Raw genomic sequence first — 26,051 nt, 5'->3', positions numbered from 1 at the left:
ATAATACAGTAATCATTTCCTTTCAAAGAATTCCATTGTTAACCAAATTATTATTTCATGTATCTAGCAGTTTTTATATTTACATAAACATCTTCCCCATGTGTATTACACTAAATTCTGAGGACATTACTGTCCCTCATCCCCACCCCATATTAATTTCCCTCCTTGCAAAGGATTTCTTAAAAAATGGATTGGGGGGGGTACCTGGGTGGCTCAGTAGGTTAAGCATCTGCCTTTGGCTCAGGTTATGATCTCAGGGTCTTGGGATCAAGCCTCTCCTCCCTGCTTATGCATTCATGCTTATACTCTCTCGCTCCCTCTCTCTCTTGCTCTCTCCCATGCTCTCTCAAATAAATAAAATCATTGCAAAATAATAATAATAAATGGAAAATTAGTAGAATGGTATTATTTCTTCTTTTTCCTTGAGCCACACATTTTCTAGCTTTTCCTAGGCACCTGCTAAAGGAACCCTCCATATTTTCAGGATCTTTATGTCCTCATCAACATGAGGACAGTCATGACCTGTGGCAATAGGAACGGAGACAAAAGCACTCTAAACCTGGTTTATTTCCAAGTAGAACCAAACCACCACTATTTACCAGGCTTACCAGTTTGTGTCAACTACCGGACCATCACTTACTGACTTTGCTGTTTTGGGCAAAGATAAAACAGATATCCAATTCTCAAAGATTCTACAAATTATGAATAATTTTAAAGCAATTAACAAAAAGATTTTGCTAGCACTGTTCTTAATCTTTTACTTCATGGTAATAACACCTTTGACATGGTCTTCTCTGTTTCTAAGTGGTTCACAACCAGATTAAGGCAAAGGAAAAGGAATGGTAATTCTCTGTCCTTCTTTCGACACATGGAATATCTGGTTTCTCTCCTTTTCTAGGTATTAAAATGAAAATGACAAAAGCACGCTTATATTTGGCAGTGCTAAACAGCCTGAAGTTCTCACTTCCCACAATTTAAAGTGATGATAACACTTTGGATACCACCACCAAGAAGAAATCTACCCTAAAGTCTAGTTAAATTTTAAGTTCTAAACTTTCTCATTATGATTAATCATGAACCATTTTTGAAGGAAATTTCTGGACTTACTTCAAATTTTGCACTCAGAAATAGGCAAAGGGGCAATTTAGTTATTTCACAAAACTTTGACAAGGATTCCAAGCTATTATCCAAAAGTTTCCCTGCTTAACTGTAACATATCTTAAACAAAAGTGCCTGGGGAAATGCAAATAAAAACTGTCTCTCTTACTCTCACAAGACAAAGTGAGGGTTGCTGGTGGGGAGAGGGGTAGGAGAGGATGGTTGGGTTATGGACACTGGGGAGGGTATGTGATATGGTGAGTGCTGTGAAGTGTGTGTGTAAACCTGACGATTCACAGACCTGTACCCCAGAGCAAATAATACATTATATGTTAATTAAAAAAGGCTGTCTTTCTACTCTGGTCTTAGATAATGTGCACAATTTACAATCCGACGCCCTTATGTCTAACCACTAGTTCTTTGGCCATGAGGATAGTTGTACCTTAGGAATAATGAGCAAGGCATCAGCAAAAGCTTGGACTCCAAGACGAGCTCTTCCTTTTATACGGTGCTTATAATTAACAAGGGCTTCCGCTATTGCCACTTCAACTGCACCTGCTCCCGGAACAACACAGCCTGTTGGAGGGAAAAGATTGGCAAGGCATGCTGGACAGAAACACCAGAGAAAAAAGCACTTAGCTATTTAAGTGGGTTCAAATTATACTGCCGACACCTAAAATATACCTAAATATATATGGAAATAAAGTAAGTTGCATAGTTCAGTGGTTACTCAGATGCCTTATGAAGCATTCTGAAGTTACACACCATTAAATAATTAGGTATGGTACAGACAACTGGCTGCGAGCAGCTTACTTCATTCTCTGTTAAGAGTAGACATTTCTTCCATCTTCATCTTGTTCTTTATGACTATATTTAAAAGGTAGTCATTTATAATTTGGGGGACAGGAAACTAATTGTAGTATCTGATTTGAAATAAAATTAAAAAAAAAAAAAACTTTAGGCCAAGATACTTTCGTCACCGTTTTGGTATAGAATTCTTGAGACTTATGACAGTATTTGTTTTCTATACTTAAGCGAAACCCAAACAGCTACCTGAGGGAAAAATACAGGTGTTCTTATTACTCTAAGGTAAAAGCTCTGGTTAAAAACATCACTTTTCACAACAGGATATGACTTTTATACCTGCTGATACAGTTTTCGTAAAGTTTATGACTCTCCTTGAATCAATAAATTTGCCTTGGAATCACCCATCTTTAAAACAGAACAACACAAAAAGAATCCCTCCTTTATCCTACATTATTTTTTAATTACTTGCCCCTTCCTCTGCTTCCCTGTACAACGCAATTGCTCAAAAGAGTCGTCTATCCATTTGGTGACCACATCCTTGCCACCCATTGACATTTTTAAAAAGTTCCTTGTGATATAACACTGTATGTTAATTATACCAGAATTAAAAAGTAATTTAAAAAAAATTTTCAAGTTCTTGTGAAATACTGAATATACACAGAAGGATATTTATATGTATAAGGTATAAAGAATAAATGTGGAAATAAATGTACTCATGTACCTCCCACCCACCTTAAGAAATAGAACATTAGAGAACATTACCAGTAGCTGTAAAAACTTCCCTGGTCCCATTCTGCGAAAACACATAAAATTTGTGGGATGTTACTAAAGCAACACCTAAAAAGAAACTTGTATCACTAAACACCTACATTAGAAAAGTCTCAAACAAATGACTTCAGCCTCCCCACCTAAGAACTAGAAAAGAGCAAATGAAACTTAATGTGAACAGAAGAAAATAATAAAAATTGGAGCAGAAATCAATGAAATAAACGTGAACAGTGTCAAGAAAAGGAACAATGTCAGAAATGAAAAAGATATTTATAACTATAGATTCCACAGACGTTAAAAGTACAATAGTAAGGGAATATTATGAACAACTTATGCAAATCAATTTGAAAACTTAGATCAGGAATTGGCAAATATGCAAAACACCATATTTAAATGTTTTTGACTCTGTTGGCCATGCCATCACCTTTGTAACTATTCAACCCTGCCACTGTAGCACAAAAGAGGCACAGGTAATACCTGAATGAATGGGTATAGCTATATCCCCATAAACTTTATTTACCAAAAACAGGCAGCAAACAGGATTTAGCTCATGGTTAACAGTTTGATGATCTCAACAGACGAAACAGACAAATTTCTTGAATGACACAAACTCAAAAAAATAAGATAAAAAGTATCTATTAAAAAGACATTATAGCTTAAATACTTCTCATGAAAAAAACTGCAGGCCCAGATGGCTTTACTGGTAAACTCTACCAAACATTTAAGAAAGAAGTAATACAATTCTACACAAGCATTCAACACTTTCAGAAAATTAAAAAGGAGAGAATGTTTTCTAACTCATTCTTGAGGCCAGCATTATTCTAACAGCAAAAAAGATAAAAGTATTATAAGCAAAAAAAAAAATATATATATATATAAATACCCCTTATGAATATAAATATAAAAATTCTTTTAGTATTTTAGCAAATCAAGTCCAACAATATATAGAAAGGACAACACAAATATCAGCATTATTCACAACAGCCAAAAGGTGAAGTGATCTAAGTTTCTATCAATGGATAAATGGATAAGTAACGAGCTCTGTGTGTGTGTGTGTGTGTGTATACATGCCCCTCACAAGAAACTTTTTAAAAATGTGAATGGGTGGCAAGGATGCAGTCACCAAGTTGATAGATAGATAGATGCTAATATTCTGTCCTAATCATTCATATATATATATATATATATATATATAATATAAAATTATATATTTATATACATATAAAATGCAATGTTATTCAGCCTTAAAAAGCAAGGACATTCTGACATATACCACAACATGGATGAACCCTGAAGACATGCTAAGTGAAATAAGCCAGTCACAAAAGGACAAATACTGGATGATTCTACTCAAACAAGGTACATAGAATAGTCCATTTCACAGACACTGTAATTAGAAGAGTGGTTTCCAGGAGATGGGAGGAGAGGGGAATGGAGAATTATTGTTTAATGGCTATGGATTTCTGGTATTATAAGATGAAAAATGTTCTATTGATGGATGATGGTGATGGCTGCACAACAACGTGAAAGAATGTAACTTACTGCCACTGAATTGTAACACTTAAAAATGATTAAAATAACAAATTATATACATATATATATCCAAAATTTAAAAAAATAATTTAAAAACTGTAATCTACATTTAAAGAGGATAATATATCATAGGTAAGTAGGGTTTAACTCAAGAATGTAAGGTTGGTTGAACGTTTAAAAATTAATGTAATTTACCACATTAATAATCTAACAGAGAAGAAACATATAATCACCTCAATAGATCACCAGAAAAGCAACTGGCAAAATCAACATCATTCGTGATAAAACTCTCAGCAAGAGAACTTCCTCAATCTGACAGAGGACTTCTAGAAAAATCTACAGCTAATTTTCACACATAATAGAGAAAGGCTAAATGTTTTCCCCGTAGGATCAGGAGCAAGGAAAGGATGCCCACTCTCACCATTTCCATTACAATGTATTGAAGTTTCTAGCCCACAGGAATAAAAGGAAAAAAGAAATAAAAGATATCCAGATTGGAAAGGAAGAAGTAAAATTGTCTTTATTAGCAGACAACATGATCATTTATACCACTTATATAGATAAGTCAATGATATCTATAAGAAAGCTACTAGAATGAGTGAGTTTAACAAGGTTTCAGAATTTAAGATCAATACGCAAAAATCAATTGTATTTCTCTATCTTAAAATCAGAAATGGAAATTTTAAAAACATCATATACCAAAGGACCAAAATTCATGAACTACATAAATCTGAAAAAAGATATGCCACTAAAAATTACAAAATATTGCTGAAATATATATATATATATATATATATATATAGCTGAGATAGAGTCAAGAAGGCTCAAATAAATAAATATACAATGACTCAATATTAAGATACCAATTATTCCCAGAATGTTCTATAGATTCAATGAAATTCCAATCAAAATCTCAAGTCTTTTTGGTAGAAACTGATATGCTAATTCTAAAATTCATATGAAGATGCAAAAAATTTTAAATAACCAAAATAACTTGAAAAAGAACAAAATGGGAGGATTGACACTGCTGATTTCAAGACTTACCATAAAGTTACAGTAAACAGGAGAGTATATTAACACTGAGATAGACAAACAGATCAATGGAACAGAATAAGAACACAGAAATAGAACCACACAAATAGGGACAATTGATTTTCAATGAAAAGTTTCAAAGGCAACTCCACTCACTGGAAAAAGAAAAATCTTTTCAACAAATGCAGCCAGAACAACTTGATCAAAGAATATTAAGGTATACCGTAGGTATATACCTAAAAGTTGATTTGTTGGGTCATCTAGTGACTCTGTGTTTAACTTTGTAAGGAACTCCCTACTATTTTCCAGCAGTTCCCACCAACAATGTTGAGGGCTACTAATTTCTCCATATCCTTGCCAACATTTACTGTTGTCCAGCTTTTTGATTTATAGCCATCATAACAATTGTAAAACAGTATCTCTTCATGGTTTTGATTTTCATTTTCCTAATGATTAATTATGTTGAGCATCTTTTCATGTGCTTATTATTCTATTTTAAATGGAGTTAGTTTATAAATTATCAGTAAATAATACATGCTAATATTCTTTCCTAATTTTTCTTTTTTTTTTTTTTTTTTTTTTTTTTTTTCAACATTTCTTTTTTTTTTTTAAGATTTTATTTATTTATTTGACAGACAGAGATCACAAGTAGGCAGAGAGGCAGGCAGAGAGAGAGGAGGAAGCAGGCTCCCTGCTGAGCAGAGAGCCCGATGTGGGACTCGATCCCAGGACCCTGAGATCATGACCTGAGCCGAAGGCAGCGGCTTAACCCACTGAGCCACCCAGGCGCCCCTTTCCTAATTTTTCTGAAAATTACACTGCACCTAAGGTAATGGAATGAGTTCTAAGCTGGAAAAGCATTTTCATGATTTTAAAAATAAATTTCTTTTTTTTTTTCTTTTTTTTTCTTTTTTTTAAGTAGGCTCCACACCCAGCATGAAACTGAACTTGGGCCTGAACTCATGACTCTGAGATTGAGACCTAAGCTGAGATCAAGACTCAGATGCTTAGCTGACTGAGACAACCAGGCACCCCAGTGGTTTTAAAAATAAATTTCTAAAAATAAAAAAAAATGATACTACAGCATCAAATTAAGTGCTTTTTCACTTCATAAACAGAAGTTAATTAAAAGGGCAGCATACTAGGGCACCTGGGTGGCTCAGTCAGTTAAGCATCTGACTTCAACTGGGGCCACGATCTCAGGGTCCTGAGATCAAGCCCCAAGTTGGGCTCCCTGCTCAGCTGGCATTTGTCCTTCTCCTTCTCCCTCTGCCCCTCCCCCTACTTGTGCTCATATACTCTCTCTCAATTAAAAAAAAGCACAGCATAGTTACTAAGAATATTCCAGTGGAAAAATCTTAGTAAAAAAAAATATAGTAATCATTCATATCTTTTAAAATACTATGTATCATGATAGATGTATTACTACTTTAAAAATACATTAAGGTTCATATCCATCACAAAAAAGAGCCTACCATCTTCAATGGCATTTTTGATGGCACGAAGTCCATCCCTTATAGCGTCCTTGATTTGTGTCAGAGTATGCTTATTCGGTCCTTTAACCAACAAGGTGACAGAACGAGGGTTAACACAGGCCTCAATAAAAGTGAACTTTTCTTCACCCTAGACGATAATACAAGAAGATATAACTCTAATACTTAATGTTACTATGAAATGAAGACCCATCTTATAATAATAGAACCCAATCTTCATGTGAATTTTTCTTATCAAACATAACTAAATATGTGTTAAAAGCAGTTGTTATATTTGAACTCTCAACAAACATTTAGATAAATAAATTGTAAAATCTGTCCTGTGGATTATTCAGACACCAAAAGGAAAAGCCTGAATTAAAAGACTTAGTATTTTTTTTTAAAAGGGTGGGGCGTCTGCCTTTGGCTCAGGTCATCATCTCAGGGTCCTGAGATGGAGCCCCACATTGGGCTCTCTGCTCAGTGGGGAGCCTTCTTCCCCTTCTCCCTCTGCCTGCCACTACCCCTGCTTGTGCCCTCTGTCAAATAAATAAACAAAATCTTAAAAAATAAAATAAAAAAGCAAAAGATTTACTCTTCACTTTATAACCACTGTCAGCAGAGATACTCACTAAAGCACACTCATGTACAAGACCAGCATGTCCCAAGCAATCTACAGTAAGGTCATCAAGACAATTCACAGCCATTCCACCACAAGCAAGAGAGAGTCTGAAATGATATATGGTACCATAGCTTTTGTTATAGAAAGCACTAGACTTAACTTCTTAAAAGTGAAAAGATATCTAACACAGAACAGAGCATTTTCGCTGTGTTGTATTGTTTTTAAAATCTGTTTAAGAAGGGGCGTCTGTGTGGCTCAGTTAAGCAGCTGCCTCGGGCTCAGGTCATGATCCCAGGATCCTGGGATTGAGTCCCACATAAGGCTCCCTGCTCAGCAGGGAGTATGCTTCTCCCTCTGCCCCTCCCTACTCCTCATAGTGTCTCTCTCTCTCTCTCTCAGATAAATAAATAAAATCTTCCAAAAAAAGTCCTCAGTGCTCTGCCCATTCATTCTTTCAAAAAAAATGTTTTAAGATAAAAACCTTCTTTGTACTTCAACAAAGTTCTGAGGTAAGTTAGCAGTCTATATATTTTTTTAAGTCTTGATTTTTGACACTTCCATTATTTATTGAAATTAAAGACAGTATTTTGGAATCTGTATGCTATTTTGCTCACAATGTTTACATATAAACTAAAAGGAATACCGTGGGGTCATTTCAATTTTATCTGTTAAAAAATAGGATACATAGTAATCTGCAAGCTTACCTTTCCATATTTCTTCTTTTTGCTCTGCGAAGAGCTACTATGCCATGTTTTGCAAGAGCATCTAAGGAAAATGGATCAATTCCCTAAAACCAAATTAGCATAAAAGTTATAAGCACATCTTAAGCCAGTAGTTCTCAAACTTTCTGATCTTAGCACTGCTTCACATTCTTAGAAATTATTAAGAACTCAAAAAGCTTTTATGTGAACTGTATTCTATAATACTTGTCATACTATAAATTAAAATTGAGAAATGTTTAAAATATTAATCCATTCAAAATAATAAACAACCCATTTTATGTTAACATAAAAAACATCTTCAAGTGAAAAGTTACTATACTTTCCTAAACAAAAAAAGTATAAGGCTTAAAGTAATGGCACTGTTTCGTTTTTGCTATCTTCTTAATGTCTGTCTTAAAAGAAGACATCTAGATTCTCAGATCTGCTTCTGCATTCAATTTGGTGTGGTATGTTGTTGGGTTAAAGTATATTATGAAAACTTGGACTCACACAAATATGTATCAGAAAATGGAGGAATATTTTAATAGCCTTTCCAGATACATATGGATATTCTTCTTTAATACTATATCAAAACTGAATAAGTGACAGTTCCTTAAAGGTTAATGTCAATGTGAAATATGGGACCTATCAATAATCTTTTCTATATTCTTTCATATTAAAATCCATTTGTCTATCTCACACTTTGAATGTATTATCTACCCAGGCATGTCTTTGTTAATCATACATTTTTTACTCATTTAGAAAAAAGTGGTTCATTATGTTAAGCAGAGCTTCCAAATGTTGATACATTTCACAGGTATATAATATCAAAAATATCACATTTGCTAATATCACCACTAATACTATCAGAAAAGTCCTTTAAGCACTGGAAAGCAGTCAAGTTCACAGAGGCAGTTACAAGTTTTCCAAAATTTTAATTTTGACTTGAAAGCTCAAATTTATTTGGAACAAACACTGTCAGTTGTTTTCCTTGAAGTGACAGAACCACTTCTTCCTTTTTGAGAGAAGCCTGCCAAATACCCATGTCTAAATAACCACAGTTTTTCTGTCAGTTTTTTTTTTTTAAGTAATCTCCCTGCCCAAAATGGGGCTTGCACTCACAACCCCAAGATCAAGAGTTGCATGCTCTACTAACTGAGCCAGTCAGGCACCCCTGCCAGTTATTCTTTAAAGTAAAAATGGCAGGACGCCTGGGTGGCTCAGTGGGTTAAGCAGCTGCCTTCGGCTCGGGTCATGATCCCAGCATCCTCGGGTTGAGTCCCACATCACACTCCTTGCTCGGCGGGGAGCCTGCTTCTTTCTCCCTTTGCCTCTGCCTGCCACTCTGCCTATGCTCACGCTCTCTCCCTCTCTCTCTCTGACAAATAAATAAATAAAATCTTTAAAAAAAAAAAAAACCTAAAAATGGCATTCCATGAAAGAAGTGGATCAATTATACATATATACATATGTATAATTATGCAACTATACAATTGTAACTCAATTATACAAGAACTCTCCCTCTCGACAACTATATTTAAAAAAAATTATTTTGGGGGCGCCTAGGTGGCTCAGTGGGTTAAAGCCTCTGCTTTCGGCTCAGGTCATGGTCTCAGGGTCCTGGGATCGAGCCCCGCATCGGGCTTTCTGCTCAGCAGGGAGCCTGCTTCCTCCTCTCTCTCTCTCTGCCTGCCTCTCTGCCTACTTGTGATCTGTCTGTCAAATAAATAAATAAAATCTTTAAAAAAAAATTATTTTTGAGAGAGTGTGATCATGAGGGAGGCAGGGGGCCATAGGGGCTGGGCAGAGGGAGAGGAAAGAGAAAGCAGACTCCATGCGCAGCTCAGTGCAGAGCCTGATACTAGGGCTCGATCTCATAACCATGAGATCATGATTTGAGCTGAAACTAAGAGTGGGATGCTTAACAAACTAAGTCATCCAGACGCACCCACGACAACCATATTTTGATATTCAGATTTCATACTCTGTCACATAGAATTATAAAAGGATGCATATTTAATCAAAATTTAGTAAGTTTTACCACTTCAAGATATTCTCGAATGGGGGCACCTGGGTGGCTCAGTCAGTTGGGCGTCTGATTCTTGATTTTGGCTCAGGTCATGAACTCATGGTCATGGGATTGAGCCCACATCAGGCTCCGCATTCAGTAGGGAGCCTTCTTGGGATTCTCCCTTTCCCTCTGCTCCTCCCCGGCATACACACTCTCTCCTCACTCCCTCTCAAATAAATAAGTAAATAAATCTTTAAAAAAAAAAAAAAGATACCTCAAATGAAACTGCCATTTTTTTTTAAAACCTCAAAGACTCTCTGAAATGGTCTTTGAAATTCCTAGGAGTCCACAGACCACACTGCAAGAAATGCTGAAAAACATTTACAAACAGTTAAAATCTGAATTTTCTTTCTCACCTTTTGATTAATGACAACAAATCCTTTATTGGACTGAGCACAGACTCTATCTTTCAGGTCTATGATTTTTTGTACTCTATCTTCAATAAATTTTCTTTCAGCTTTTACCAATTTCTCTTTCTCTTCAGCAGTCTTATAAAAGAAACCAGAGCTCACCTCTCTAAAAGATTAATAAAAACGAGCGAGTAAAAGTGGAGAAAAAAAGGAGGGAAAGGTAGGAGTTTACACTAAACATTTGGGAGGGAAGGAAGAGATTAAATAAGACTTTTAGGGAGCACCTGGGTGGTTCAGTTGGTTAAGCATCCAACCCTTAATTTCAGCTCAGATCATGATCTCAGGGTCATGAGACTGAGCCCTATGCCTGCTTAAGATTCATTCTTTCTTTGTCCTGCACCTTGGCCCCTCCCCCACTTGTCTCTAAATCAATTAATTAATTAAAATTAAAAACCCTTCTAGAAAATATAGTTTCAACATTTACAAAGAGTAACTGCCACATACGTTTTTTCATATTCTAGTGACACATTGCAAGTAAGGATAAATGCATCTTCCACTCGCTTCTTCATGTCTGGATGACGGGCACCATGGTCCAAAACTAATCCTCTGATCAATCTATTAAAAATACGTAATGTGTCTTACTTGGAATATACACTCTAAATTTATTATAAAATAAGGATTGTATTCTTAAAATTGTAACAGATCAGGACACACACTGTTTCCTTGCACCAACTTTAAGCCTAACACATAATTAGTAAAATTGGAAAAGAAAATCCACTTTAACACAGTGTGACTATGAAGTCACAATGAAAAGTCAACCCAGAGTTATTCTCTAAATTATGTGACTCAAACATATGATACAGCTGGTCAAGTAATGAGAGGTAGACACACAGTGAGTTTCTTAGGAACATTTGTTCAAAATAATTATATGGAACAACCAAAAACTGTTAACCTAAATGTCTAACAATAGGGCACTGTTCAGCAAATAAATGACCCAACTATTTGGCGGTCATGAAAACTATGTAATGACATGGAAAAATATTTACATAGGTAGCTGATAAACACAGAACAACAAACCACCTATAAAGAATGATTATAACTATTCTTTTAAAAAATAAGTACCTTGGTATTGACAAGAAAAAAATGAAAGGAACCTAGAGTAAAGTTCTGCTTGGGCAGTAGGAATATGGATAATTTGGGGGTTGGAGAGGCTCTTTTCCTGTTTTCCAAATTTTCTTTCAAAAGAAAGTATTTCAAAACTTCATTTATACCCAATTAGGGAATGATATTTCTCCTTCTTTTATAACCAGTATTTGTTCTACATTAAAGTAAAGAAGTAATTTTTAAAATAAACATGATTACAAGGAAGTTTTCAAAATTTTAATCTAACTACAAATTTTAATCTAATTACTCCAACCTCTAACTGAAAATGAAGATATTTAGGAAGAAACAAGCAAATGTATGTTCAGTATTCAAGCCTCCACTCTTTCGCTCTTGCTCTCAGCAAATGACCTTGCTGCTTTGAGAAAATACAAGCACTGTCCCATCACTACTTCTACCAATCCACCTGCACTTGAACCTGAGCCTCCTATTCCTATGACTGAACTGTCCATGCTCCTCTGCATGTATGTACTCTACGCCTTTTCTCCTCTCTGCTCCAGCAATACCCCATCCCCCTATTGCACCAATTCCTCCTGCCTCCAGGAGCATTCTCATCAGGATACAGATTTGTCATGATAATTCCCATCTTTAAATTTTTTTTAAGATTTTATTTATTTATTTGACAGACAGAGATCACAAGTAGGTAGAGAGGCAGGCAGGGGGGGGGGGGGGAGCAGGCTGCATGCAGAACAGAGAGCTTGATGCGGGGCTTGATCCCAGGACCCTGAGATCATGACCTGAGCCAAAGGCAGAGGCTTTAACCCACTGAGCCACCCAGGCGCCCCAATAATTCCCATCTTTAAAACAAAGAATGCTTCTGCTTCAAGTCCTTTCCCATACTTCCTTCTAGCTACTGTCCCATTTCTCTAACCTCTTTGGAATGGTGTAAGCTTGTATCCTCACTTCCCTAAACTTTCTTTGTGGAGCCCACCTTCAGTCTGACTTTCATACCCATTCCTAGATCAGTTCTCATTAAAGCCACCAAAAACATTAAATGCTTTCCATATCTAAAGGTCATTTTTCAATCCACAACTTGCTTTCAGCAGCATATGACATAGTTGATTATTCTCCCTCTGAAACATTTTCCTTTCTTAGCTTCAGGGCCTCTAACTTCTCTTGGCTTTCCTCTATCAGTAACCACTCCTTCTCAGTCTCCTCTGCTATATCCTTTTGTCTTCCCAATTTCTAAACATCGGAGTTTCCAGGGCTTAACTTTAAACTTCCTCTTCTTTTTTTTAAACCCCTGGGGCACATGGTTGGCTCAGTCAGTTAAGCATCCGACTCGAGATTTTAAGATTTATATTGAGAGAGTGAGTGAGCGACAGAGCGAGAGCAAGAGGAGGGGTAGAGGGAGAGTAAACGTCCTCTTCTATCTATATTCACCTCCCAGATGAACTCATTACCTCTCATAGGCTTTAAGTCACCTATACACGGATAACTCCCAAATATATTTCCAGATCAGACCTCTGTTCTAAACTCCAGACACACCTCTCCAACTCCCTACTCAGCATCTCCACATGGATGCCTAATAGGCATCTAAAACATAACATTTCCCAAACTAAGCTCTTGATTTATTTCCCCAAATATTTTCCTCCCAGTCTTTTCCATCCCAAGAAAAAGTACTTCTCCTTTTCCAGCTGCTCCATGCAAAAACCCAGGAGACATCCTTCACTCTTTATCTGTCACATTCTGTGTTGAACCATCAATAGATCCTATTGTTTCTTCTTCTAAGTATACCCTTGTCTAAACTTGGGTATAGTATACCCTTGTCTAATCCCTCTCCTGAATTACAACAGATTCCTGACTGGCCTCCAGCTTCTGCCCTTGCACTGGGAGGTGCCCTGCTCCACAGTGCATTCTCCCTACAACCACCAGAGAGATCCTTCTGAAATATAAACCAAGAACTGCTTTGCCCTCAGCAATGGCAGACTAATTTGGATGAACGCTACCACCAAAAGCAACTAAAAATTCTGGGTTAAAAACAAAACCCCTGGGGCACATGGTTGGCTCAGTCAGTTAAGCATCCGACTCGAGATTTCAGCTCTTGTCATAATCTCAGGGTTTTGAAATTGAGCCTTGCATCAGGCTGCATGCTGTTGTGTGGGGCCTGCATAAGATCTTCTTTCTCCCTTTCCTTCTGCATCTCACCCTCACTGCCTCATGAGCGCACGCGCGCGTGCACACACACACACACACACACACTCTCTCACATTCCCAAAAACAAACAAACAAACAAAAACCCTTAAAAACACTGAAGAGCTATAAAACAGTAAAGAAAGCATGAACTCCAAGGGGTAAGATAAGAACTGCAGGCACTCTTATCCTAAAGTCATTAGACAATTCAGGAAAATTTGAACTTTGTTTTCAATAACCTCACAATGAGAAGGGGACAGAATTAAAGGCTCAGGGGCCATCCAAGGTAGAGAGCCTAAGAGGAGACACTTTTCCCATTAAGTAGGAAACCCAAAGGGGTTCATACTCAGGGTATAAATCAGAAGGATGAACTATAAGCAAGCAGCCCTTATACCAATCAGCAGTTAGAACTAACTAGATAGGAGCACCTGGGTTGCTCAGTCGGTTAAGCAGCCAAGTCTTGGTTTTGGCTCAGGTCATGATCTCAGGGTCCTGGGATGGAGGCTTGCATCAGGCTCCACACTCAGCAGGGAGTCTACCTAAGGATTCTGCCTCTCCCTCTCCCTTTTCCCCTTCCCCTACTCACATGTGTGCACTCACTCACTCTCTCTCTAAAATAAATAAATTTTTAGAAAAAAAGTATTAGCTGGATATTAAAAACAAACAAACGAACAAAAATCCCTTAAGCTGCAGATTTAATTTAAAGTATTCCCTGAGCTGCCTGGGTGGCTCAGTTGGCTAAGCACCTGGACTCTTGATCTCAGCTCAGATCCTGATCTCAGCATCATGAGTTCAAGCCCCACAATAGGCTCCATGCGGGACATGAAAACTACTTAAAAAAAATAAAAATAAAAAATAAAGTATTCCCTGGGTGCCTTGCAGCAAAAAATTCAAATTCTCTGTACAAAAATGGACCTTCATCCCAGGTCTCAAATTATTTCTACAAATACTTTTTTCAAACACAATGAATGGCACATACAGAAACAAAACACAGTTAGGGAGAACCAGCAAAATATAATAAACACCAGAAACAGACAAGTCAAAACTTCAAATGTTGTAATTATCAGATATGAACTATATGTTTAAAAACATATAAGGCAGTCTTATAAAGATCTGCAAGGAATAAGACACCATAAAAAGTACCATGGCAGATTTAAAAAAAAAACAAAATAAAACGTCAAGAAACAGGTAAATAAAGATGCCCACACATACATATATATTAAAATAAGTAAGTATTTTAAAATGAAATAATGATTATCTGGATTGGCTTCAAAATAATCCAGGTTTGGGACAAGGAGGGAGGGAGGGAAAAAGGGCATATAAGGGAAATAAAAGGAAAAATACGATATGTTGAAAATTGAAAGATGAGTGACAGGTGTATAGGAGTCCACTATTCTTTTCTCTCTACTTTCATATATGTTTAGAATTTTCCATAATAAGACATTTAAAATTCATTAAGTCCAAAATCAACAAGACGCCACATACTCTGAGGTCCTACATATTCAAGCAATTGTCTGGCTTTCTTTCCTCTCCGACTTCATCTCCTCCTCCTTTTTCCTCTTCCTGTGCTCCAGGCACACAAACACCCCAGCACACTTGTGTGCCTCAGGGCCTTTTCAACCGTCACTCCCTTGATTCAGAACACTCTTCCCCCAGATGTGCACATGGCTATTCCTTACTTCTTCGGACACCTTCTTAGCTCTCTGTCTTCCTACTATGAGGACCTCCCCTAAATATTCTGAAATCACACACAAGCTCTCACATAGTCACTCTATCTTCTTCAAGCTTTTATTATCACTTAGGTATTTATTACCTCCCTCAACTAGAAACAAAATCTTCTTGGAGAAAGAAATTCTGTTCTGTTTACTCTTTATCCCTAGCACTCAAAATAATGACTAACTTGGGTTAAGTATTCAATTAATATATGCTGAATTAATAGACTAATGTTGAATAAAAGTAAGGAAATTAATGAAAAAACATCTGAACTAAACCAAATATTCTAGAATCTATGTATTGTCAAAGTTTATGTAACTTACTTTGTATCTGTTTCTGATTGATGCTTCATCTCCATGATTTCTACCATGAAGAGATCAATAGGATAACCCGGTCTTCTAACAGCCAAAACAGAATCCACCACAGCCTGAAAGAGAAGCAAATGAGAACAGTAATTCCTGTTCTATTAAAAGAAGTCACTGGCCTAAGTAATCACCAGACTAAGCAGACAAAGGGCTTCAGACATGAAAATACAGAGCAAGGCCAAAAAGGGCCACTTTGTCATGGACACCAGTAATAATCAATGCCAATGGATACCTTAGAACCTAAAGGAACTTCAGAGATCATCAGACCCCAATCCTTCATTTTACAGATAAGTAAACTCTGATAAAACTTTAAGTTACAGTCTTAGGGGTACCTGAGTGGTTCAGTTGGTAAAACATCCAACCCTTGATTTTAGTTCAGATCATGATCTCAGGGTCATGGGATTGAGCCCCACACTGGGCTCTGCACTGGACGTGAAGCCTGCCTGGAATTTTCTCTTCCTCTCCTTCTGCCCCTCCCCCACATCCCACCCCTATCAGCTCACACTCTTTCTCCAAAAAAAAAAAAAAAAGAATAACTTAAATAAAATCTTTTTTAAAAATAAAAAATAAAAGGCAGTAGCTGAACCAGTACTGGAATTTTTTTTTTTTTAAGATTTTATTTATTTATTTGACAGACAGAGATCACAAGCAGGCAGAGAGGCAGGCAGAGAGAGAGAGAGAGAGGAGGGAGCAGGCTCCCTGCTGAGCAGAGAACCTGATGCGGGACTCGATCCCAGGACCCTGAGATCATGACCTGAGCCGAAGGCAGCGGCTTAACCCACTGAGCCACCCAGGCGCCCCAGTACTGGAATTTAATTCTTTTTTTTTTAAGATTTTATTTATTTATTTGACACAGAGAGAGAGATCACAAGGAGGCAGAGAGGCAGGCAGAGAGAGGGAGAAGTAGGCTCCCCACTGAGCAGACAGCCTGATGCAGGGCCCAATTCCAAGACCCTGAGATCATGACCTGAGCCGAAGGCAGAGGCTTAACCCACTGAGTCACCCAGGTGTCCCTAGAATTCAATTCTTTTCAACTGCCAAGCTACTACTCTTTCTACTACCAACACTACTCAAACTTTTCCACCAAAGAACATACTAATAGAAAAGAAGGAAATGTAAGGTAAGAGCTAAAATTTGCTGGCTATACAAGCTGGAAATTTCTAAGGTTTTGTGTTTTATCATGAAAAGTTTCCACATCATGCTATAATACACATGCTTGTTTTAATGTGAAAGTAATGCTTTTCCCCAAAACTGCAAAGTAAAATTGAGACTCTAGAAAGACCTATCATACTTATTCTGCCACATATGCCCAGGGATATATAACTTGAGAAGCATGGTACAATACATCCTACTCTTTAGCTCAGAAAGTAATTGGAAGGGGCGCCTGGGTGGCTCAGTGGGTTAAAGCCTGTGCCTTCAGCTCAGGTCATGATCCCAGAGTCCTGGGATTGAGTCCTGTATCGGGCTCTCTGCTTAGGTGGGAACCTGCTTCGTCCTCTCTCTCTCTGCCTACTTGTAATCTCTGTCAAATAAATAAATAAAACCTTTAAAAAAAAGATAAAAATAAAAAAGAAAGTAGTAGGAAAACAACTAATTACAGAAATTAAGTACTATAAAATAACCATCCTAAAATATAAATAAAGCAAAAAACTATACCCTTGAAAACTTTACCTGAGGTAACATGATATTTGGTCTTAGAGCCTAATAGGGAATAATGACAAAAACCACTGAATAATGAGAATATCACTGTTTCCAGAACTCCCAAAAGATAATGGGGGCCCTAACCAGATAAAATGAAGATTCTGGGGGTGCCTGGGTGGCTCAGTGGGTTAAAGCCTCTGCCTTCGGCTCAGGTCATGATCCCAGAGTCCTGGGATCGAGCCCCACATCGGGCTCTCTGCTCAGCAGGGAGCCTGCTTCCTCCTCTCTCTCTGCCTGCCTCTCTGCCTATTTGTGATCTCTGTCTGTCAAATAAATAAATAAAATCTTAAAAAAAAAAAATGAAGATTCTGGGTCACTTGATATATGTACTCCAACAAGACTCCAACTGCAGTCTTTATTTGAACTCTGTTGAGCAAGAAATTGTCTGATCTTAATCTCATTTGCCAAGTAGGTTTTCCTATTGGTTCCAGTCTATTTGTCATTTATATCTCTCAAAGTAAATTAGCAAGAAAGCATTCTGATTTATATATCAATGTCTTGTGATCTGGGTTATGAATTCATCATTCCTGATGAAGCAATATATTCAAGTTTCAAAAAATACGAAGCTGAGGAACAATGATGATATCAAACTATAGCCACCTGATATAAGTCTTCCCAAAATACCCAGTCTTGTCTTTATATTACATATATTTTACCTCTTGAAGTAAACAAAACAAATATGCATTTCCCAGATGTGAATATTATCTATTACCTATCTATCTATAGAATAATATTTATCTACCTATATTATCTACCTATTAACCAATTCCCTTTGTGTCTCCTCACATAATAAATATGGACCTCTAGGTTTAAGAGACCAGTACGTCACCCCAATGGCACTCACAAGTATGATCCACAGGCAGCCACTGTGGTAATCCACAGGCAGTGACGTTCATGGTAATTTAAAGGTTTATTATGACACTTTTGAAATATTTCACATACTGTTCTGACCAATCAAGTCTAGTCTCTAGGTAGGTCTATAAGTGTTTGTCTTCCATATTTCATTTCACGTACAAAAGAACCATATGTAGTGGTTGATTATCTTATAGAATAAAATATCATCATGTATTAGTCTATACTCATTGTGAAAGCAAGTTTAGTCACATACCTCTATTAACACATCAGCCAATTCAGCATGAACTTTAGTTTGCAGAGATGTTCTAGCCACATCTAAAAGGATTTCTCTTTTCATCTCTTTGTTAATTTTAATTTCTTCCAAAACTTCAAGTGCTTTTATCTTAGCAGCTTCAAATCCTTCAGCTATTATGCTAGGGTGCAGGCCCTATTACATCAACGTAAAACTAAAAATTATAAAATCAAAGTAAAGTAAAAGTAACCATCTTCCCTTAACAGGTATATCCAGAAAAAGTAATATTACCACATCAATACCATTAATATTGGTATGTATATAATTTAAAAAAGTAATTTTCAGTGCTTCATATTGAAAATAATCTCAGACTTACAGAAAAATTGTAAGTACAGTACAAAAAACTACAAAAGTCCTCTTTATTTCCAAATATTGTAACGTTGCCATGTGGTACTTTTCTGTATGGGCACAAAAGAAAAGAGAGGCTCCTTTTAATGTGGAGGAAAAGAACCAGCACTGATTTGGAGAAATGTACAGACAGACATCACCTTCACCAAATCTTAACATCACAGTAATGGGACAAATAGGCATCATGTGCCTCCTGATACGATGCATTAAGAATACTAAAGCATGGGGAGCCTGGGTGGCTCAGTGGGTTAAAGCCACTGCCTTCAGCATAGGTCATGATCCTGGAGTCCTGGGATTGAGCCCCGCATTGGGCTCTCTGTTCATCGGGGAGCCTGCTTCCTCCTCTCTCTCTGCCTGCCTCTCTGCCCACTTGTGATCTCTGTCAAATAAATAAATAAAATCTTTAAAAAAAATAGAATACTAAAGCATGTTCATGGTATTCATGCCAAAAGTTTGTAACCAGAGTCTAATTACAATAAAATAGCCAAATCCAAATTGAGGACTTTCTGCAAAATAACTGGCCTATATTCTAAAAGTAGCAATGTAAAACACAAAACACAGCTCAGGATTATTCCAATTTAAAGGAAACCAAAGGGATGTGACAACTGAATGCAATGGATGAGCCCAGATATTTTTCTGCTATAAAGGACACTGTTGGGACAGATGATAAAACTGGAATAAAATCTGTAGGTTATACTACTGTATCAGTGTGTCAATGTTAATATTAATTTCCTGTTTTTGATCACTATTCTGTGATTATATAAGAGAATATCCTGGTTTTAAGAAATATACACTAAAGGGGCACCTGGGTGGCTCAGTGGGTTAAGCCTCTGCCTTCAGCTCAGGTCATGATCTCAGGGTCCTGGGATTGAGCCCCACATCGGGCTCTCTGCTCAGCAGGGAGCCTGCTCCCCCCCCCCCCACCGCCTGCTGCTCTACCTACTTGTGATCTCTGTCAAATAAATAAATAAAATATTTTAATTAAAAAAAGAAATATAGGGGCGCCCAGGTGGCTCAGTTGGTTGAGCGGCTGCCTTCGGCTCGGGTCATGATTCCAGGGTCCTGGGATCGAGCCCCGTATCAGGCTCTCAGCAGAGAGCCTGCTTCTCTCTCTCCCCATCTCCCTGCCACTCTGCTTACTTGTGCTCTCTCTCTAGCTGTCAAATAAATAAAATATTTAAAAAAAAAAAAAAAGAAATATACACTAAAATATTTAGACAATCATGTCTGCAACTTACACCTTTTGGGAAAAGGTATGTATATACATATACCATATATATGGATATATCTGAGAGAGAAATGTTATTCTTTGGAATAGCCCTGAAACTTTTCTCTAGGTCTGACATTATAACAAAATAATTATTTTAAAAAATATTGTTTATTCTGGAAAAAATACATAAATTCATTGAAAGCAGGAACTGGGTCTAATTCATTCCCCTTTTCCATTCTTTTACATCAGTCCTACAATAATTTTTTTAAAGTTAACATTTATTGAGCATTTGTACCAGGTACTAATCTAAAGGGCTTTACATGGGCGCCTGGGTGGCTCAGTTGTTGAGTGACTGCCTTTGGCTTGGGTCATTATCCTGGAGTTCTGGGATCGAATTCCCAATCAGGCTCTCTACTTGGTGGGGAGTCTGCTTCTCCCACTGACCTCTCTCCTCTTGTGCTCTTATCTCTCTCTCTCGAATAAAATATTTTTAAAAAATTTTAAAAAATAAAGGGCTTTACATGTATTGTTTAATTCAATCCTCTCAACACTATGAAGTGGGTACTACTATTTCTGTTTCACAGATGAGGAAATGGAGGTTTATAGGGATAATGTAATTTGTCTTAGATCACCAGGACAGTAAGAGATGGAACCAGGATTTAAACTTGCAGAGACTTGGGGCGCCTGGGTGGTGCAGTGGGTTAAAGCCTCTGCATTCGGCTCAGGTCATGGTCCCAGGGTCCTGGGACTGAGCCCCGCATTGGGCTCTCTGCTCAGCAGGAGCCTGCTTCCTCCTCTCTCTCTCTCTGCCTGCCTGTCTGCCTACTTGTGATCTCGGTCTGTCAAATAAATAAATAAAATCTTTTAAATTTGCAGAGCCTGACTCTAGAGCATGATTATGAACCATTTTCAAAACATTACCTCAGTCTAGGATCTCACACGTTCTCGCCTAAACTACTATGATCTTCCAGAATTGACTCCCCTAAAACTGTCACCCAAATTTTTAAAATGCCAATCTGACTGCATCAGTCATTAACACATAAACATGAACATTCTTCTTGGTTAGCATACTACATGCTCTCTGTGATCTGGCTCCCACCAACTTCTCCAGGCTTTCATTACTGTCCGTATCACTTTGTTTTTTAAACTGTATATTTGAGAGAGAACATACATGACAGGAGCAGAGAGGAGGGAGAAGCAGGTTCCTCGCTGAGCAGGGAGCTAGATGACCAACTGAGCCACCCAGGAGCCCCTACCCTTATCACTTTAAACTTTGCCAATACCATAGTGTTTGTGGCTTTACACACATACCACATTGCTTCTCCTCTCTGTGCCTCTGCTGTGTTGTTCCTTCTGCCTGGAATGTCATTCTCCTTACCCCTCAGTCTTTCCTCTGGCTCACTCCCTCTCATCCTGAAGATTTAACCCAGGTCTTATTACTTCCTCCAGGAAGTGCTTCCTAATTCACGCTAGTTTAGGATATCCCTCCCTCCTCAGTGTTTCTATTATATTTTGTGCCTAGCTCTATCACTATACTGCCACAGATTTATAATTACATCAGTGTCTGTCAGCATCCCCCCTTTCTTAAACTTCTTCCTCCTTAACAAAACCCTAATTTTGTTTAGGTTATCCCTTCCTCCAGTCTTCAGAGGAAGCTACCCTCTCTAGATAGCTCAAAGGGTAGATCCTGATTAGATTAAGTCAATTCCAACAAGATAGACACAGATCAAAGTTGACCCAATCATATAAAGAAAGGACTTGGGGCACCTGGGTGGCTCAGTAGGTTAAGCCTCTGCCTTCGGCTCAGGTCATGGTCCCAGGGTCCTGGGATTGAGCCCCGCATTGGGCTCTCTGCTCAGCGGGAGCCTGCTTCCTCCTCTCTCTCTCTCTGCCTGCTGCTCTGCCTACTTGTGATCTCTCTCTCTCTATCAAATGAATAAATTTTTTTTTTTTAAAAGGACTTATAGGGGCACCTGGGTAGCTCAGTGGGTTGGGCCTTTGCCTTTGGCTTGGGTCATGATCTCGGGGTCCTGGGATCAAGCCCCACATCAGGCTCTCTGCATCGCTGGGAGCCTGCTTCCTCCTCTCTCTCTCTGCCTGCCTCTCTGCCTACTTGCCTGTCTGTCAAATGAATAAATTTTTTTTTTTTTAAAAAGGACTTAGATTCCGGGCGCCTGGGTGGCTCAGTGGGTTAGGCCGCTGCCTTCAGCTCAGGTCATGATCTCAGGGTCCTGGGATCGAGTCCCGCATCGGGCTCTCTGCTCGGCAGGGAGCCTGCTTCCTCCTCTCTCTCTGCCTGCCTCTCTGCCTACTTGTGATCTCTCTCTGTCAAATAAATAAATAAAATCTTAAAAAAAAAAAAAAAAAAAGGACTTAGATTCCATAATTGGGCAAATGGTTCTTTCTTGTGCTCTCCTGCTAAGTATTACTAAAGGAAGCAGGTATTCCTAATTTCCTCTGACAGTCTTATAATCAGGATGGAAATAAGCTTTATCATGAAACAGCATTGTAAATGGAGGCGCCAAGAGACAGAAAGAACCAGAGTACTTGATGACTAATAGAATTTTTTAATCAACTACCTTGGATGTTCTGTCATGGGAGATAATTTATTGTTTAAATCATTTTTAGTCAAATTTCTACTGCTTAAAGCCAAAAGAATCCTAAAAGAGGTACGTTGCAGGTACTGAATTATTAGACAATTCCCAATTCTAAATAAATGCAAAGAAGTAATAATTTTAGCACTTTGACCAAGTAATGCTTTGTTGAAATGGACCTTGAAAGAATGGAAACTTTTAAATACTTAATCAGAGAAGACAGTAAGTAATACCAAGAAAAGAATACAGATTGAACAAAAGCTCTGAGGTAGAAATGTGTTGTAGTGATTTTAAAGGCTAGGGAGTAGCATGGAGGAGTCTAGAGTAGACGGTTTATAAGGAAAAAAAACCTAGAAAGATAGGTAAATTCACAATGTGAAAACCTTCAATTATTTTTCTCCAGTTTTTTTTTTTTAAAGGTGCATAATTTGGTTTCAACTTTATCAGTGATGTTTTCTTTTTTAGGCCATTATTCATGGGTAGATGGCTAATTTTTTACCTTCTTATCTATCTTAAATACTTCATTTTAAAAAGTGGGATATAATTCCAATGAAAGGCATTATTTTGTAAAAAAAAAAAAAAAAAAAAAAAGTTCATGATTATTTCCATTTATAATTGTCCAAAAGTATCTTGATAAAAATTACTTTTGCCCTCTAAAATTAAAACATTTTACTAGTGAAAACAATTCCTCATTCAAAATAAAATATCACATGAATGTGAATTCTGTAAAATGCTAATACCTCAGAAATGTAAAGATCAGCTTGTTTTAGTAACTCTCCAATAATTAGAACATTGGAAGTAGTACCATCTCCTGTAATGTCATCCTGGGCTGTTGCTACTTTTGCTATCAGGGAAGCTGTTGGGTGTTGAATTTGCTGGAAAAAGTAAGCAACAGATTAAAAGAGAGAATGAGATTTAAAAAAAAAATAGTCCAATGAAAACAAGATAACCTAAAGGCCAATAATATAATTAAGAAATAAGCTTTATTCTACAAGTTCGCAAATTCTTATTATCAATACTTAATAAATGTCATCACCAAATTTTTTAAATTGAGAACTAATGAGGTTTGAACATCTTGTAAGTCTTTGCTTTGGAATGCAATGACGTTTCCAAAATAAGATCAAATTCTTCAATCTCTAAGATGAATATATTTACTAAAATAGCAAAGGATTTTTTTTATATTTTCATATTACAAAGAACACAATTCAGTGCCTTTAAAAGATGTAACTAATTTGGAAGTATCCCTAGGCTATTACTTGGACTGTATAAAGATTTCAAAACAATCAAAACCATCTTTTATTAATCCAACAAGTATTACTAACTGCAGTATTTAACTGACAACTTTGGTTTAAACATCACAGTTTGGGGCTGCCTGGGTGACTCAGCCAATTGAGCACCTGCTTTAGGCTCAAGGTCATGATCCCAGGATCCTACCACACATCAAGTCACACATCGGATTCCTTGCTCAGAGGAGAGCCTTCTCTCTCTCTGCCTCTCCCTCAGGTTAGGGGCTCTCACTCTCTCTCTCTCTCAAATAAGTGGATAAAATCTTTAAAAAAAAAAAAAAGTGGATAAAATCTTTAAAAAATAAATAAATAAAGGGGTGCCTGGGTGGCTCGGTCTTTAAGCTTCTGCCTTTGGCTCAGTTAACGATCCCAGAGTCCTGGGATCAAGCCCTGCATCAGGCTCCCTGCTCAGCAGGAAGCCTGCTTCTCCCTCTCCCACTCACCCAGTTTGTGTTCCCTCTCTTGCTATATCTCTGTCATATATATATATATATGCAATCTGTACTATGTTCTAGGCTTGTTAAGATTTACTGAAGTCAGCAGTATCAGCTCACCATCTCATGGAGCAGCACATTGCCATCTTTGGTGAGTTTGATGTCACCTGCACCAGAAACAAGCCTGTTCAGAAAACAGTGATATTATTAACCTCATATGGCAAGGGTTAAGCAAGACATTCTCAATTCTTGCCACTCACCGTCCTTAGTATAAGGAACTGAGCTTCAAAACTTCCAAGTGCCATTGGGCAACACCGTGGTAATCACCACCATGTGCAGCCTATAGAATTACTTCCCATATGGACCACAATGATGATTTCATTCCAAATGGAGCATTTACAAGTTTAAGAGGAACTGATGAGTTATGAACAGAAGTTTGGTCAAAGAATACTTGGAAGCCTATAAACCACAAAACTATAAATTTCCTGCAGGTTTTTTACTTTGGTACAATGTACCATTCATTCACTCAGCCTAGTTTCTTCCCTCACCCCTCGCATTTATTAGATCATCAAGTTCTGATAATTCCACAACCTAAGTATTTCTTCCATCTAATCCCTCCTCTCTGTGTCCACTGTCAGCAACATCTCTAGCCTGGACTACTTAGTCAGCATCCTGGTATCTCTGAATTTGAATCTACCCCACACACTATATTTATTTCTAAAAAGTAGTGTGACTCATTTAACTACCTGATCAAAAATCTTTCCATGAGTTTTTATCCTCTCCATCACCTTCAAGGTAAAATCTGGATTATGTAGCAATGATGACGTTGTTCACCTTTCCCAGTCTGGCTTGTCTACTTTTCCTGCTGCATCTACCAAATGAGATCTTGTGGGAAAATCTTGTGGTTCCCTTAATACAGCATGCTTGTTTTTATTTCTGTTGGATTTACACCAATGGGCTTTCTTGTTCCTGAAGTTACTACAGAAGGCCTTTTTACTCCCTTCTCCAACTGAACTCTAACTTACCTTTCAAGACTCTAATCAAAAACCCGTTATCTGAGAGGCTTCTCCCTCTCCCTACTCCCATCAGTAATTAGTCCCTTTCCTCAATATAATCTTCACCATTTCTATTTTCCCAGCATCCAAATAGCATACAAGCGCCCTCTTCCGCCGTTAATTCTGCTCATTCCTCTTAGAATGTACTCCTCCTCTTAGACATTTTAGCGTTCCTCACTCTTCTAAAAAAAAAAAAAAAAAAAAAAAAAAAATAGTGATGCTAAGTAAATATATGCCGAAGGGGTGAATAAAAAGGAAGAAGCGTAGGCACAGAGTGTGCAAGTAACTTGCCTAACGATGCACAGCTAGAAGGGAACTTGGATTTGAACCCAAGCCTACCCGGGCTCCAAGACCTGGGTGCCCTTACCACTACAACACGGGGCCGGGAAAAACCAAACTAAGGGCATGTAGTCCCAAAGCGCAGGGGAGTTAAATGGCTCATGCTTCTCA

The 26,051-nt window shown here is 37.7% G+C and overlaps 1 protein-coding gene across 9 annotated transcripts in view; it reads right to left on the bottom strand.

Annotated features, from left to right (window-relative positions):
- Positions 1-26,051, bottom strand: part of CCT6B (chaperonin containing TCP1 subunit 6B) — a 32,530-nt gene that overhangs the window by 5,992 nt on the left and 487 nt on the right. For 3 of the 9 annotated variants that reach the window (XR_009348112.1, XM_059149461.1, XM_059149462.1), the window contains exons 2-12: positions 24,667-24,730; positions 23,567-23,701; positions 18,636-18,809; positions 15,785-15,888; positions 10,959-11,069; positions 10,461-10,620; positions 8,037-8,119; positions 7,343-7,439; positions 6,714-6,861; positions 2,668-2,742; positions 1,541-1,674 (exon numbers count right to left, since the gene is read on the bottom strand). Coding sequence is in view for 8 of the 9 variants with exons in the window: in XM_059149461.1 (XP_059005444.1) it covers positions 1,541-1,674; positions 2,668-2,742; positions 6,714-6,861; positions 7,343-7,439; positions 8,037-8,119; positions 10,461-10,620; positions 10,959-11,069; positions 15,785-15,888; positions 18,636-18,809; positions 23,567-23,701; positions 24,667-24,730 (1,285 nt within the window). In the remaining variant the exon portion in view is untranslated. The remainder of the gene's footprint in view (positions 1-1,540; positions 1,675-2,667; positions 2,743-6,713; positions 6,862-7,342; positions 7,440-8,036; positions 8,120-10,460; positions 10,621-10,958; positions 11,070-15,784; positions 15,889-18,635; positions 18,810-23,566; positions 23,702-24,666; positions 24,731-26,051) is intronic. The other 6 variants (XM_059149463.1, XM_059149464.1, XM_059149466.1 and 3 more) reach the window with 5 other exon arrangements.

Source organism: Mustela lutreola, chromosome 15 (assembly GCF_030435805.1).
Source record: "Mustela lutreola isolate mMusLut2 chromosome 15, mMusLut2.pri, whole genome shotgun sequence".
Lineage (NCBI taxonomy): Eukaryota > Metazoa > Chordata > Mammalia > Carnivora > Mustelidae > Mustela > Mustela lutreola.
This window is presented reverse-complemented; position numbering and strand designations above follow the sequence as displayed.